Genomic DNA, 16,037 nt, shown 5'->3' with positions numbered 1-16,037 from the left:
CAGTCATTAAGCGTCTGCCTTCGGCTCAGGTCATGATCCCAGGGTCCTGGGATCGAGCCCCACATCGGGCTCCCTGCTCAGTGGGAAGCCTGCTTCTCCCTCTCCTTCTCCCGCTGCTTCTGTTCCCTCTCTCTCTGTGTCTCTCTCTGTCCAATAAGTAAATAAAATCTTGAAAAAAAATTCTCCACACTAAAAAAAATTTTTATGTACATATTGCTGTATCTGCCCATCAAAAAATTGTTACAGAAACTGCACTTCCACCATAAACTTACAGAAAACCATGCAAATATATTTAGCAACTCTTTCCAGACGTTGGGACAACAAGCAGCACACACCTGGGATTCCTAAGAAAGTAGAAACAAGTAAGGGAAGCCCTGGGATCCCTCCGGCTTACTGGCCTCGGGGGCAGTGTCCGGAGCCCAGCACACAGAGGGGAACACACCCAGCATGGCAATCTCCCTGAAGTGAGAAGACAAACATCTAGGTTCGGGAGGGGCCGGGCAGCTGGACCTAGGGGGCAGAGAGTACGGGGGGGGGTGCAGAGCGGACCCCCCCACACCTTTCCCCACCCACCCTGACCACGACACACACCCGTCTTTGGCTGGGACTGACTTCCCAGGGGCAGGAAAGAAGCACCAGAATATAGTCGATCTAATAACTGCCAGAACTTCCGTAGTCCCCCCCAGCCAGGGGAGAGAGAACTTGTAAGGTACAAGCATTTGGTAGAGTCCTTAGAAGGGCTGCACCAGAGCACTGGGGCTAAATTAGCACTAGATGAAAGGCTGCTCTGGACCTACACTAAAAAAGCCTAAAAACAAGCCCTGAAAGGACCCAGCTGACTCCCAGTAATTTAACTGCATGCCAACACTGTTTTTAAAAAGGACCTCAAGACCCAGCAACTGACAACATAAATTCAAAGTCCAGCCTCCAACCAAATTTTACAAATCACACAAAGAAACAGGAAAATATGACCCAAAACCAGGGGAAAATTCAATCAACAGAAATGGACTAAAATGACAGAAATAATGGAACTAGCAGACAAGGAGCAGCTATTATAAACATGCCCCATATGTTCAAAAGGGTAGAGAAAAACATGAGCATGATGAAGAGAGAAATTCAAAACATTAAATCAGTCCAAAATGGAATTTCTAGACATAAAAAAATATATAAAATTTTAAAAAATGTGCTGGATAAGATTAACAACAAATTAGTGAATGCAGAAGACAAGAGCAATGAATTTACAGACAAAATAAAAGAATTATGGCTCAGTCATTAAGCGTCTGCCTTTGGCTCAGGTCGTGATCCCAGCATCCTGGGATCAAGCCCCACATCAGGCTCCCTGCTCTGCAGGAAGCCTGCTTCTCCCTCTCCCACTCCCCCTGCTTGTGTTCCTGCTCTCGCTCTCTCTCTCTCTGTCAAATAAATAAATAAAATCTTTAAAAAAATATTATTCAAAATTAAGCACGTACAGAAAAAGTCTGAAAAAAAAAGAAGAACATCACTGACCTATGGGAATAATATCAAGCCATCTAACACATGCGTAGCTGAAGGACAAGAATTTAAAGGAGGGTGGGTGGTCAGAAAAAAATGTGCAAGGAAATAATGGCCAAATGTTTTCAAATTTGATGAAAACTATAAATCCACCAATCTCAGGATCTCAGAATAATCTTCAGGTTATTCAGGAATAAACCTAAAGGAAACTACACTACAATCCATCCTAATCAAAATGCTAAAAATAGTGACAAAGAAAAAAACCTTTAAAAATATTGAGAGCGGAGGAGCGCCTGGGTGGCTCAGTCGGTTGAGTGTCTGCCTTCGGCTCAGGTCGTGATCCCAGGGTCCTGGGATCGAGCCCCGCATCGGGCTCCCTGCTCAGTGGGGAGCCTGCTTCTCCCTCTCTCTTTGCCTGCCACTCTGCCTACTTGTGTTCTCTCTGTCAAATAAATAAAATCTTTAAAAAAAAAAAAAATGGAGAGCGGAAAGCATTCAGAGAAACAAATACAAGATCAGAGCCCACGCAAGCAGAAAACAAGAGAGAGAAGCCTTTAAACAACTGAAAGCAAAAACATGTAAGCCTAGCATCCGTGACGCCACACCTGTATCTTTCGAAAATGCAGGTAAGCACAGAGGATGTAGAAAACTAAAAGAGTTGCTAACACCCTTCTAACACAAAAGCTAGATAATCAGCAAACACAGAACTTTTCTTGAAGTCATCAGAGAGCTAGGAATGCTGGATTACCACGTAACCAGAAATAAAGGGAAGACGAGCACCTATCAGGAATGATGAAGTGGCAGTTCCTACTGACCTGGGTGGGTGGGTGCCAGACTCTACAGAGGCCAGCAAAAGTCTGTGAAAATTTTTAACAAACTGCTTTTAAAAGAAATCTCAGCTTCTGAAATACAACATTTGTTTTCTAAGGCACCCCCCCTTTTCTGTTTTGTTTTCTAAGACTTTTTAATGTAATTAAATAAAAACTGATTATGATCTGCAATCATTCATTATGTAAAAAGATCAATGTATTAAACACAAAATATAAAATTTTTTTTAGAGATCAAGGTATAATAAGTAAACACCTGTCTCTTCTAATCTCCCCCATGAGGCACTATAACATTTGTTTCCCTAACACTCATCCTCCAGCTTGGCTCAAATTAGCCAGTGTTACTAGACATTAGGAAGCAAGAAGATCAGAGGGATATGCGGATAAGAGGCAGGAAAGGACTCAGAAAGAGGGGGAAATTTGGTGTGCTCTATAATTCAGCCCAAGACTTCAGAAGCGTCTTTAAAAACTGAGCCATCAGCGGCTAGTGCTGGAACTGACTCTTCAGGGCAAGGTGATATGACTATAAATTTCAGTTTCCTTCTCATGGGGGCAAAAAAAAAAAATAGTTCCTTTCTTTAAAATACACTAAATGCTGAACTGAAAAAGAGTGGTCTTGCAGACATATGGCCACCAAAATTATTAATCATATAATCCTAATGGTCAACATATCAAATGTACTAAATTCAAGCCCTAAGAGTCAAACCCGCCACTGAATGCAGGGGATGGAGGGAAGTGCTATTAAAGTACCTGAAACAGACATTAAGGTTCAATATTTTTCTTGAACCACTTTTCTTTTTTTAACCTTCTTTATTTTTTTATAAAACACTACTAATTAGCTAAAAGTAATTCTCACTTATCCTAACTTCAAATATATTCCTTTGATAAACACAGGATCTGAAGTACTGAGTTTACCACATGAGAGAACATTACAGTGTCGTTAAATTATGACATGGGAGACCCACATGTTCACCCCACACTTCAGAGCAGATTCCTTTTAGTTTCAGTCTCAAGTTCAGAAGGTCCCTGATGAACTAATCACACACAAGGCAGAAACCACCACCACCATGCCCCCTCCTCATCCTGCCTCGCTGTGCATCCGAGGCAAAGAGCTTAATCTTCATGCACCTCACTTTACACAGCTATCAAATGTGCAAAATAAAGCTTGCCTGAGCTGTGGTAAAAATTCTACTAAACTCCTATGTAAAGTGGCTGGCACCAAAGCCTGGCACAAAATAGCATCTACTGGGCAGTAGTCATCAAAACCAAAAGGAATGGGTGCCTGGGTGGCTCAGCTGGTTAAGCAACTGCCTTCGGCTCAGGTCATGATCCTGGAGTCCCAGGATCGAGTCCCGGGTCGGGCTCCCTGCTCAGCAGGGAGTCTGCTTCTCCCTCTGACCTTCCTCCCTCTCATGCTCTCTATCATTCTCTCTCTCTCAATAAATAAATAAAAAAATCTTAAAAAAAACTATTTAAAAAAAAAAAAAAAAGGAATGACTCAAAGAGGATCCGGGCTGACAGGCTGGTGTTTACTGAGTGCTTGCTATGTGCTAGGCTCTGTGCTGGGTGCTCACGTCTGAAAGAGAAACGGCAGGTGGCTGAAGGCACGCTGTTCCAGGCCACACCCTATACGGCAGGCTGCCCGAGACTAAAAGGAAGATCTATGATACCCCCTCCTAACCTAGGAGCTGTCCCCAATCTAATGCTGAGGCTAGCAAGCAGGCTGGCAGACCCAAAAGCAACTCCAATATAAATGTTTAAAATCATGAGACAGTTTTTCAGAGGGAGCCTCAAAAATCAGTTTGAATCCTCTTTCAGTGATCAAATACACCAAATATATTTATTTTCTTCCTTGCTCAACTCCGATTGCCACTGTCCTATTTTTCTGGTATGTTGTATAGCTTACAGAGAACTTTCACACAGAAGGTCCAAGCCCCAGGACGGAATGACCTCACCAAGAAATGGCAAACGTTGCGAATTACTTACAATCATCAATAATGTTTCAAGCTCATGTGAATGCCAAACAACAGTAATAGGGTGAAGAACTCTTTATCTACTTAAATCTCAGAAATTAATTGGACTGATGCCTAAAAGCACATAAATGTGATGAGTGGTACAATAAAACCTCCTAGATCTCACTTCCTTCTAATGCAGATTTTATCACAGAGCCAGGGAAATGATATTTCACATATTGCAAGGATGCCCTAGGGACTTTCACCCTAACATGAAACCCCACCATGGCAAGGTGCTACTTGTCCCACTGTTAAATGACCCAAGCACGCAGACCTCCTGAGGCCCAGTGTCCCATCAGTAGGCACACCCAATACCCTGGCAGTGTGCAAGGCGGTATGCAGGTCTCGTGATTCTGCTCCTGAACACCTCCCCTCCCCGCGAGCTCTTACGCTTAAGTCCTGGTCTCTGTGCCTCAATTTCTGAATCTAATAAATACGCACATCTGTGCTCCCTATTACCTTCTTACAACTCAGGGAGTTTCATACAAAGAATAACACACACTTCTTGTCCCTGGTTAAGAGGCAATGCTGATCTGCATGGTGATCAGAAACCTCTATGAGAAGGCATCTTTGGCTCACCTCCAGTTTCAATGCACGGATATGATGGAGGAGGTTCTCTCCAGTTCCCACTGGAATCTTTCATGTGAGATCGATCAGAAGCAAAGTTCTTCAAATACGAATCTGCACGGATCACTCTAAATTTCCTGCAGATAAAGCAACATTCACTTACATTAGGAAGGTTTCATAGTAAAACTCCCGCTCAATTTTTATACAGACTCATTTTCTATGACATACACAAAAGTACCCAGGCATTTCTGTACTATTAGTAATACACAAATATCTATGCAGCTTTATCACCTGTTAAAGAAGCCTTGAGAAACGATCAGCTGAAATCCAAAACTACACAGGCACAGAAATATATCCAGGTGCCTTTATTTACTCAATTGTGTATCGGGGGTAAAGGGCATAATGTTCAGGTGCCACCATCACAAACCCTTCAATTTTCTCATCATTAAGGTCACAACCCACACACCCACCCACCCACATACACATGTATGACAGAAATCCCCAAAATGGCTTTCAGAAAACGTTTGGGATCTCATAGCACACACTTTTTTTTTTTTTTAAGATTTTGTTTATTTATTTGACAGAGAGAGAGTGAAAGCAGGAACACAAGCAGGTGGAGTGGGAGAGGGAGAAGCAGGCTTTCCGCCAAGCAGGGAGCCCAATGTGGGGCTCAATCCCAGGACCCTGGGATCATGACCTGAGCCAAAGGCAGACGCTTAACGACTGAGCCACCCAGGCGCCCCATCACACACATTTTTAAAAGAATGCCAACCTTTTATATGTTGGACAACTTTTAAAACTTCAAAACATTTTGAATCTTCTGTATAGCAAATCATTTTTAAATATCAACTCAATGGTGATGCCAAATCAAGTGATATTTGCAAAACAAATGCCAAAAAAATAGAAAATCACATACACACACACACTCACACAAACTCCCTGTACAACTGTCAAGGTCTAACTTCAGAAAGTAGGTAAATCCATCCTGAATCTCCTCACCTTCTAAACTGTGGATGGATGTCCTCGTCAGACTTAAAGGCATCTTCCACGTAAGTGTCAAATGGACAGGGAAATGGCAGCACAGTGTCAAGATCATAAATGAAGCTCTGTCCTCCACTTGAGACATGAAGCAGGACAACATGGTAATCCTAGAAGTAAAAGTTGCTGAGGTTAACCAAGTTACTTCTTGATGGTGAATTCCAAGGTCACAGTAATAACTCATATATAATCATTAACAATGAATACAAGACTAATTCAACCCTTCTTAAAATAGCAAAATAAAGCAAACACAAAACCCCAAAAAAAGACTAAATGTCTAAGTGACAGGGAACACTTAAGTAGTGGAAATGTTCAATACATTAAATGTATACCCTTTGACCTAGCAATTTTACCTCTAGGAACCCATCCTACAGAAAAAAATGGCCATACACGTGTAAAGGTATATATATACAAAGAAAATCTCTGCAGCACTGTTTACAATAGTGAAAATTCAGAAACAACCAAAAGCCCACCACAGGAGGAATAAGCCACAATGCAGCCACCAAATAAAAAAAAAAAAAAACCTAGGTAAATTTATGCAGAAAATGGAAAAACGGATTATGTTACATAGTTGGATGGGAAGAGTAAATTGCAAAATATGTACTATATATTATTTTTTTAAAAGCTATGTGTATATGAAGACACACATGTGCATTCTAAAGTACACATGCATGCATATGAATACAGAGGAAAAGGTGTGCAAGGATATCCTCCAAAGTATTAACAAAGGCGATTGCTCGGGCTAGCCTGCAACGTGAAAGAACTTTAAAGTGTTGTTGCTGTTAAACAGGCCAACCCCGGTCTGTAGCCATTAAGGAGGAAAGATGAAGACAGCATCCCCTGTGTGGCTCAGCTGTGACGCATCACTCAGTCCCCGACGCTGGCACTGCCCAACACCAGCTAATGGCTAGAAGGGACGGGAGGGAAGTTATGGAGGGGCATGAGGGCAGTCAGATGCTCTGAGTCCCTTGGAAGAAAGGCGCTCTCACAGAGAACAGGACTGGGAGATAAAAGGCTCACATTAGTACTGCATTAGTCCCATCAGCTTATATTTCTAGTACTTCAGAGCTTACAGAGCACTTTCTCAAACGTTGTTTCATCGACCCTATGATGGGAGGAAGGTGATTAATTATGACTGGAGATGCTCTGCCATCAAAAACTAAAGAGCTTCTTTTGGCTCCAATGCTATCTTCGTAAGGCAGAAATAGCATCAGAAATGGATGGTTACGCCCTGCACTCCCCTTAATGCATGCTACCCTCCAGATAAATAAAGTGAGAGCAGCCCCCCTTCTACTGGGTGCGTCCGTGTAATTCCCGTCCTTCCACGGCAAGCTTTCCACCTCTCCCCCCGCAGCCATCCCCTGCATGCTGGCTCTCTCCAGGAGTCTCTAGTCTCTGCCTCATCCAAAACCTGTTTCTCTCCTGACATCGCTTCCCTCCTATTCCAGTGGCTTTGAAGTGCATACTCTCTATTGCCTGTGAGAAACTGTGTGATTGAAGTAAAGATGCAAAGATGAGAAAGGAAAGTCCTGACCCTCGAGGAGCTCCCGGAGCAGAGAGTGGGGACCAGTCAAGTGCTGCAGACAGCGTGAGGGTGGCAAAGAGCAGGAGGCTACAGGTGAGGGCCTTCAGGTCAAACTTTGGCCCCTCCCCTTCCCACAGCGGGCTGTGGGACAATTAAGGAGATTATGTATGTAAACACTTTTTAAAAGCCAAACCAGAAATGGAGGGGAGTGGGGTCCAAAAGCCAAGGAACATGTCACTGAGGAAAGGCTGCCATGGCTGAGTCCTGCCTGAGGGGAGTGTGTTCCGGGAAGAAAGTACAGCTTGTGGAAAACGCGTAAGTAATGAATATCCACAACCTCCCAGTAGTTTGGGTCCATACCCCCACATCCCGGATGGCTGGCGAACTGGAGAGGGAAAGCAGGCCTCAACTCCAAGTCACCTTTATAGCACAGATGTGGAGTCAAGGAATACAGATCAAGCAGCAGCCTCACAGATCTGAGTTGGATTCAGCACATGCCCAGATGCCTGGACGAGACCAAGCTGGGCTAGGGGGAGGGAAACCCACCTAGAAGGTGATCAGCTTCTTGGGACTGGGTGTCTCTACCCACTAGGGGTACCGATTTCCTACAAGAGGACAGCAATGAGGCAAAGATACATTTGCCAGAGGGTGTGGGGGGACTTCTCATAACAGGAACCTCATTCTGGGATGCCATGAGATGCTGTACAAGGGGGACATGACTACAGGTCCTTTCCCTGCAAGTTTCTCTAAAACAAGAAGAAAGACCATGACTCAAAGTCAGCTGAGTGGTTCAGCAACAGGGATGACTTCTAGGGCACGTGGACAGTCTGCAACAAGGGTTACGCAGCTATTGTTGCTAACAAGAAAAACCTGAGCACCAGTACCAGACACTGTACCAGGTACCAGAATAATGCCTCACACACATTATATCACTTAAGGCTCGCAACGCCACTGGCCAGAGGAGGACACTCAAGATAAGATAAATAACATGTCCAGTTCATAAAGACACCAAGGGGAGGACTGGGACTTAACTCCAAAACTGGACTTGGGCTTTAATATTAGCACAGCAAATCACCTGCTGGTAAAAGAGGCAAGAATGTGAGCTCTATGAGGCCAGGGATTTTAGTCTATTTAAATATAGGCTAAATAAATGCATGAAACCAATTCAAATGCTATCTTATTTTAAACAAGTATCAGAAATAGATGCTGGTGGGAGCTCCTGGGTGGCTCAGTCGTTAAGCATCTGCCTTCGGCTCAGGTCATGATCCCAGGGTCCTGGGATCGAGCCCCACATCAGGCTCCCTGCTCAGCGGGAAGCCTGCTTCTCCCTCTCCCACTCCCCCTGCTTGTGCTCTCTCTCTCTCTCGCTGTGTCTCTGTCAAATAAATAAAAATCTTTAAAAAAAAAAAAATAGATGCTGGTTACATTATCATGAATGGAGCTTTTCTTTTACTTTATCTTCATGTTATTAGCATAAACAATTCTTCAGGGGGACAGGTTAAGGTGACACCTAGATGTGTACTAGAAAGGACCCCAGGCTGAGACCCCGTCCTGCCACTGATCAACTAGATAACTTCGAGCTTCTCACTCTTCTTCGGGGCTTGTTTCTTCACCCGAAAAATGGAAGGGCTGCAGTAGATCCAGGTTTTTCAAATGCTAGTCATGGTCACTCACGAGTCTGCTAAGAACACTAACTCCTGAACGTTCTCTAAATCAACTAAATCAGAAACCTATACTTTTAACATGGTATCTAGATAATTCTAATGTGCAGCTGGACTAGATATTGCTGAAGTTCCTTCCAGTATTAAATGGGTAACAGCCTAGGAGATCACAAATATATCTGCCACATCAGCTATTTAAAATCTTTCCTATATGGGGCACCTGGCTGGATCAGTCGGTAGAGCATGTAACTCTTGATTCTGGGGTCATGAGTTCGAACCCCACATTGGGCGTAGAGCTCACTAAAAATAATAATAATAATAATTAAAAAAATAAAATATTTCCTGTAATAATAATTATATTAAATGAAAAAGTGTCTGTAAGTACTACCCTAGACAAAAATAACATCTATTCCCAAGAGGTCAATTATCAATAATTATCATAGCCTTTCTCTACTGCTCTAATCACTTCTGCTTTACCAAAACATAGAGAGGGGCGCCTGGGTGGCTCAAATGGTTAAACGTCTGCCTTCAGCTCAGGTCATGATCCCAGGATCCTGGGATCGAGCCCCACGTCGAGCCCCACATCGAGCCTCACATTGGGCTCCTGGCTCAGCAGGGAGCCTGCTTCTCCCTCTCTGTCTGCCTCTCCCCCTGTTCATGATCTCTCTTTAAAAAAAAAAACAAAAACAAAAACATAGAGACCACTCAGGAATTACAAGTACGAATGCACCAGAAGCTCTCTGAATTGACCATCTTACCCAGATCACAGGTCCATCTCCAGGTCTTGCCTGTTGTTTCCAGATAGGTATCTACAAAATATAACCAATTTCATAAGGCACAACTTCAATTATACCACTACTAAATTCCTTAAAGCAATACATAAATATAAAATATTTCTAAGCAACCAACAATCAAGGTGAATGAAGAAGAAATCTAAATCCTTCCAAGTGTTTTTAACAATGAAAATGCAAAAATTATCTGATGTTCTTTGGAGAGTAGAAAGAGATCTCAACAGGCAATCAGAAGGCCTGGAAGGGGGGTGCCTGGGTGGCTCAGTCGTTAAGCGTCTGCCTTCGGCTCAGGTCATGGTCCCAGGTCCTGGGATCGAGCCCCGCATCGGGCTTCCTGCTCGGCGGGAAGCCTGCTTCTCCTCTTCCACTCCCCCTGCTTGTGTTCCCTCTCTCGCTGTGTCTCTATCAAAAAAATAAATAAAATCTTAAAAAAAAAAAAAAAAAAAAAGGCCTGGAAGGTTCAAGTCTTGCTTTCCCACATTATTTGTGGGACCTCCCTGAGCCCCTATTTCTTCATCTATAAAATGGAGATAGTTGTCTGAAGCCTGCCTACTTTACCATGTTCCCGCTGGCATCAAATGAGATGATGCTTACAAAAGTGCTTCACAGGGTGCCAGGCTGGCTCATTTGGTAGCATGTGTGACTCCTGACCTTGGGGTTGTGAGTTCAAGTCCCACACTGGATGTAGGGATTACTTAAAAATATAAATCTTTAAATATTTTTTTAAAGTGCTTTACAAAATATTAAGGGCTTACTTTTTTTTTAAAGGCTTGCTTTTTTAAAACTTCATGTAAATTTACCATAATTTTATTTAAACTCCAGAGACAAAAACATCTTTCCTTCAAACCTGAGAGTATGTGGCTCTAGCCTAAGCAATTTAAAAAGCTCTAACTTGGGCGCCTGGGTGGCTCAGATGGTTAAGCGTCTGCCTTCGGCTCAGGTCGTGATCCCAGGGTCCTGGGATCGAGTCCCGTGTCGGGCTCCCTGCTCCTTGGGAGCCTGCTTCTCCCTCTGCCTCTCTCTCTCTCTCTCTCTCTCTCTGTCTTTCATGAATAAATAAATAAAATCTTTAAAAAAATAAATAAATAAAAAGCTCTAACTTAATACCTAAAGAAAAGGGACTTAATCTGTGTATACCATCACCTATTTCTTGACCTACAAATAAGGGACTAAACTTTTCTAACTCAACTGTGCCCTGAAAGGAAAAAAAAAAAAAAAACTCATTCAAAAATAAACTTTAAAATGTTGCTGTATTTTATAAAGCACATTATGGGACAGTGCTGACCCCATATTGTATTTAGTTCCTATTGTCACCATAAATCTCTTGTTCTCTTTCTGCAATCACTCACCAACTTACCATCTTCCTCTCATTAGATATGAACACAGCATAACACTCTTCTAAAGGATACTGGTCATGGTTTTTGATGTACTCACAGAGCTTCCAAATATTTTCTTCACTGAAATAAAATAATAGTTTAATCAGTACAATTAAGCAATAGTGCTCTGTGTCTTTCAAATTTGAACAGAAGACTGATGAAGACATAAAAAAGTTGGAAGAGACTTTAAACACCACCTCATCGAATAACTGACTGATGTTTGACCCTCTTCTAAAACATCCCCAACAAGGTGTGACCCAATTTATACTGTGCGCCGACCTCCCTCCAAACAGAATGCTCGCTATCTGCCCCAGCAGTGCTTGCACATGGAGGCATTTTATAACTGATAAGATGCTCCATCAGTACTCCCTAAGTTTTGGATCCGGGGACTTGAGATACAGCTGGAATTCCAGCTCAGCCACTTAAAGGTAAGAAGCTTTGAACATCCCGACCTGAGTATCTGCTTTTCTCATGTGTAAAATGGGGATAATCATACCATAAACACTTGACAAATCTTAGTTAATATTGGTTCACTGCTCCCCTTAGCAATGGGGCAGGATGAGTGTGTTGGGGAGGAGGGCTTCTGGCTGGAAAGGACCGGGGAGCAGTTACACGATATGCCGAGGAATTCTTTTGGAGGGAGACTCTGAGTGGGATTCCCTGCATCCCTCTGGTACAAAAGAGGTTCTGACTTTTAGGAAGTCCCTTCTCATGCTGAACTGAAATCCATCTTCCTATACCCCAGATGAATCTCCTTTTCTCTATGACATGCCTTCAGATATTTAAAGCAGTAGTCAGAATCACCTAAGTAAAGCAATGCCCAGTGCATGAAACCAAGCCACACTGATAGCCACAGGCACACTCCCACACAGGCAAAATCAATCATTGCTGGCAGTATTCACAGCTCAGCCTCTGGATTCTTATCTTTTTCTAATGAGCCACACCGCACCTTTGTTCAAAATGAGCTGCATCAACACTCTGCTCGTACTCGTGACTCAATCTGTCAAAGCCTAACTTCCAAACAAAACCTGGATGTTCTAAGACCAAGTTTTCAGAAGACATTTTTCTGTCCAGCCTGTAGACATTCTGGAGTTGACTGCAGACATCTTCAAGAGGCTGTGATGTAAAAGCACTATGCTAAGTGCTTGGAGGATGTAATGATAAATTAGAGTTCACAGACAATGAGAGGAGACATACAGATCCATAAATAAGCAAGCATCAGAGAAGGCCATAAAAGATGCATAGAAGAGAGTCATTAATTTTGAGGGACACAGGAAGACGGAGGAGGTATAGGTCAGTGGCTTCTCATTGTTTGTTCCCCTCCCCCAGCCCCAAGGATGAGAACAGAGTTAACACGAAGAGTTTGAGAATCCGAGTGTACCACAAATACTGTTGGCAAGCTGAATACATATGTGAACGGACAAACTTTGTCTATTATTTTTCAAGTATGTATGAATGTCACAAAGAGAAAAAAAAACTTAAACATAGGCGTTACTGAATCTGTAGTCCTTTTTTATCAATTTTTTATGAGTACAATATCATACAGGATACAATACCATATAGGAGGATCTCAAGAAACATTTGATGTTTAAAAGAGGGGGGCCTTGGGACACCTGGGTGACTCAGTCAGTCAGTTAAGCATCCAAATCTTGATCTCAGCTCAGGTCTTGATCTCAGGATCGTGAGTTCAAGTCCTGTGTTGGGCTCCACAATGGGCATGAAGCCTACTTAAAAGGGGGGGAGGGGGTGCTTATATTTGGAAACTCTGGGAGTTACTGTTGGGATAGGAAGACCCTCAGATTTGGTGTGAGTCCTGGTACCTCTTTAAAAGGGGGGGGATTGTAATAATAATGTTCCAACCTACTGGTTGATTATTTTGTAGCAGAAAGACTAACAAAGCAGCATTAAGGTCAAGATTCTGCAAGGGCTACTGGTGATGGGCTGAGGTCAGAGAAGCACGCAGAAGGGAAGGATCCCTGACACATAGCAGGTGCTCAACTGTTCAAAGAATACAAAACAATTACAATTGAATCAGACATGCTCTGCAAACCACCTAGTGCCACACAAATACCGGTTACCACTATTATCATTCAGCTGGCTCTGAACAGATAAATAACATCTGACTAAAGCAGCAGAAAAGAGGCATTTATTTCAAGTTATAAGAACCTGCAGGAGCAAGCGTAGTAAGGTGCACCTCCTTGATAGATTAAGACTGGGCAGAACACTGGTTCTCAACCAGAGGCGATTTTGCCCCCCAGGGAACATTTGGCACTATCTGGTGACGCTTTTGGTTGTCACAAATTGGGTGAGGATGCTACAGGCATCTAGTGAGTAGAGGCGAGCGATGCTGCTACACGCCCTACAATACACAGGACAGCCCCCCATAACATTAGCATGCTCAAAATGTCAATAAAGCCATGGCTGAGAAGCCCTGGGTTAGAATAGAAGGCAGGTTCAGAATGAGATTGGAGAAACACATGGTGACCAGATCTGAAAGGACCTGCTATGCTCAGGAGACAGACTTCACTGTCTGTAACTGTATTCCTGAAAATGTGATAAATGGACGAGCTAAGACTCCTCCACTGCACTGTTCACACATCCAGACTCTCTGTGGAGTGGGACCGTAAGATCTGCATGCTTTACAAGCTCCCAGGTGATTCTAGGGCTCGTGTGAATTTAGAACGGCTTTCAGCAGTGTGAAGCCAGCTAAGGTTCAGGACGTGAGGGGATAGGAGAGATCTGGGCAGAGGCCTGTAAGGAAGGACTGGAACAAGCCACTGACAGCCAAGGAGGGCCTGGCCCATGGCTGAAGGAACTTAAAGGAGACCATCTATTGAAGAGATGTCTATTCCCTGCCATGCTTCCACCAGATGACTCCACTCTAGCTGTCCCAGCTACCTTGTTCCTAGAACACTCCTGCACCCTTCCTTCTCAGAGCCTTTGCACCACTGCTCCCCTGCCTAGAACGATCTTCCCCCAATATCCACAAGGCTCCCACCCTTTTTTATTCGGATCTCTGCTCAAATACCACTTTATCAACAATGCCTTCCTTAAATATCCATCATGAAAAAGTGAGTCACCATCCCTTACCTTGCTTTATTTTCTCATAATACTTAACACCAAACATGCTTTACTTGGTTTTGCCTGCTTTCCCTGAACCAAAACATAGGAACCATGAGCTCTTACAGGGAATTTGTCTACCCTGTGTTGTATCCCAAAGTGCCTACAATTGTGCACCACACAGTCCAAGTGCCTCATAAACATTTACCGAATGAATAAATAAAACGAATGGACGTTAGGGACAAGAACTAAGGGGATTTAGGTGAGAAGTAAGACAGAAATAAAGTGCAGTCGTTAAGAATCACGGACTCCTATACTACAGAAGTTCCAATTTCAGCACCACCTCTTGCTAGATGTGTGATCTTAGACGCAGCTTCTCTGGCTGCTGAAAAGGCTCCCTTTTCACTAATAAAATGAGGTAAATCATAGAACCTATCTCCGAGCCATGGATGGAAACACTTGGCACGAGCCCTGACATGCAGTCAGAGCTGAACAAATGTTAAAGTCTTGGTTACACTGGTTTGATGACCAGCTAGAGGAAAAGGTAGTTTAGATGGGCCTGAAGTTTATTCTGCAACTGGAGGTTGGGGAAGAAATCATTACTCAGGTGTGGGAGTGAAAAAGACCAAGGTTCCAGGAGGGGTGACTCGGCCACACAGGTGGCCTGGGACAGGGGTATAATGTGTGGACTCCAGAGCCAAACTCTCTACATGTAAATCCCCATTTCTTCATTCACAAGATATGTGGCCTTAAGGCAAATTAGTTGCACCCCTCTGTGCCTGTGTTCTCATCTTTATAAAAACAGGGATAACAAAAGTACCTACCTCCTAGGGTAATTGTGGGGCTCAAATGAATTAGTTTACACAAGCGAATCAAAACAATGTTTGGCAAACAGCAAGTGCATGTAAATGTAATGGGTATGATAATGACAACATGGTGGTTCATGACGGTTTCTGGTACAAGAAGGTCTGAAGTGGATTCCTGGTCGCTATCAGCTGATGACCTTGGGAAAGTTATTTGCAAAATCTCCGTTCCTCCATTCTCTTCCAAAATTAAAATGAGTGTGAAACCACAAAGGCTTCAGCAGAGTAATCTGCAAAGGTTCTCCGCGCTCCACCCTCCGCCTCCAACTCCCCTTCCTGGGCCCCAAGCACTGAGATCTGCTGCGAAATGTGCAAGCGAAAAGCGCCGGGCATTAGTAATGCACCACCGACCCTACCATTCCTGGGAATTCCGCCCCTCCCCCCCTCCAAACGCCTACGCTCCACTCAAGAGACGAGGGCTGCCATTCCCGCTCCCTCATCCCACAAGCGGGAAAACCCGCCAGTGGAGGCCCAGAGCGCCCCCAGGGAGGGGCTGAGAAGAGGCGGGGCCCGGCTGCGACGCGGAGACCCAGGGAGCCAGGGAGATGCCGGGGGCTGCACCCGCGCCCCCTCACCAGTAGCAGCTGTTGTAGACACAGGCGTCCCGCGGGGGGCTGGCCGGCTGGTAGCGGGCGGCTGCAGCGGCGGGGGTATCCCCCTCCATGGCGGGCTAGCTTGGGCCAGGGCACGGACCCGAGGCGAAGCGACTGCACCAGTCCCGCGAGCAGGCTTCGGGGGAGGAGCCGGCGCTCGGCGGGCCGCGCGGGTCCTCGGGGCGGAGCTCGGGGCAGCTGGTACAGTTCCCCGGTGGTGGAGCCAGGAACCG

General features: G+C 44.2%; 1 protein-coding gene across 4 annotated transcripts in view; it reads right to left on the bottom strand.

Moving 5' to 3' along the window:
- Positions 1-16,037, bottom strand: part of NTAQ1 (N-terminal glutamine amidase 1) — a 44,475-nt gene extending 28,438 nt beyond the window's left edge. Inside the window, exons 1-6 of one of the 4 annotated variants that reach the window (XM_073893178.1) lie at positions 15,787-16,037; positions 11,270-11,369; positions 9,880-9,930; positions 5,897-6,045; positions 4,910-5,034; positions 278-459 (exon numbers count right to left, since the gene is read on the bottom strand). In XM_073893178.1, coding sequence (XP_073749279.1) covers positions 293-459; positions 4,910-5,034; positions 5,897-6,045; positions 9,880-9,930; positions 11,270-11,369; positions 15,787-15,875 — 681 coding nt within the window. In that variant the 5' untranslated portion in view covers positions 15,876-16,037 and the 3' untranslated portion in view covers positions 278-292. Of the gene's footprint in view, positions 1-277; positions 460-4,909; positions 5,035-5,896; positions 6,046-9,879; positions 9,931-11,269; positions 11,370-15,786 lie in introns of those variants that run through there. The other 3 variants (XM_025871074.2, XM_025871073.2, XM_025871072.2) reach the window with 3 other exon arrangements.

Source organism: Callorhinus ursinus, unplaced genomic scaffold (genome assembly GCF_003265705.2).
Source record: "Callorhinus ursinus isolate GAN/ISIS: 27379988/994484 unplaced genomic scaffold, GSC_fseal_2.0 scaffold5, whole genome shotgun sequence".
In the NCBI taxonomy this organism is placed as follows: Eukaryota; Metazoa; Chordata; class Mammalia; order Carnivora; family Otariidae; genus Callorhinus; species Callorhinus ursinus.
Note: the sequence above shows the minus strand (reverse complement) of the source record. Positions and strands in the feature narration are given on the sequence as shown.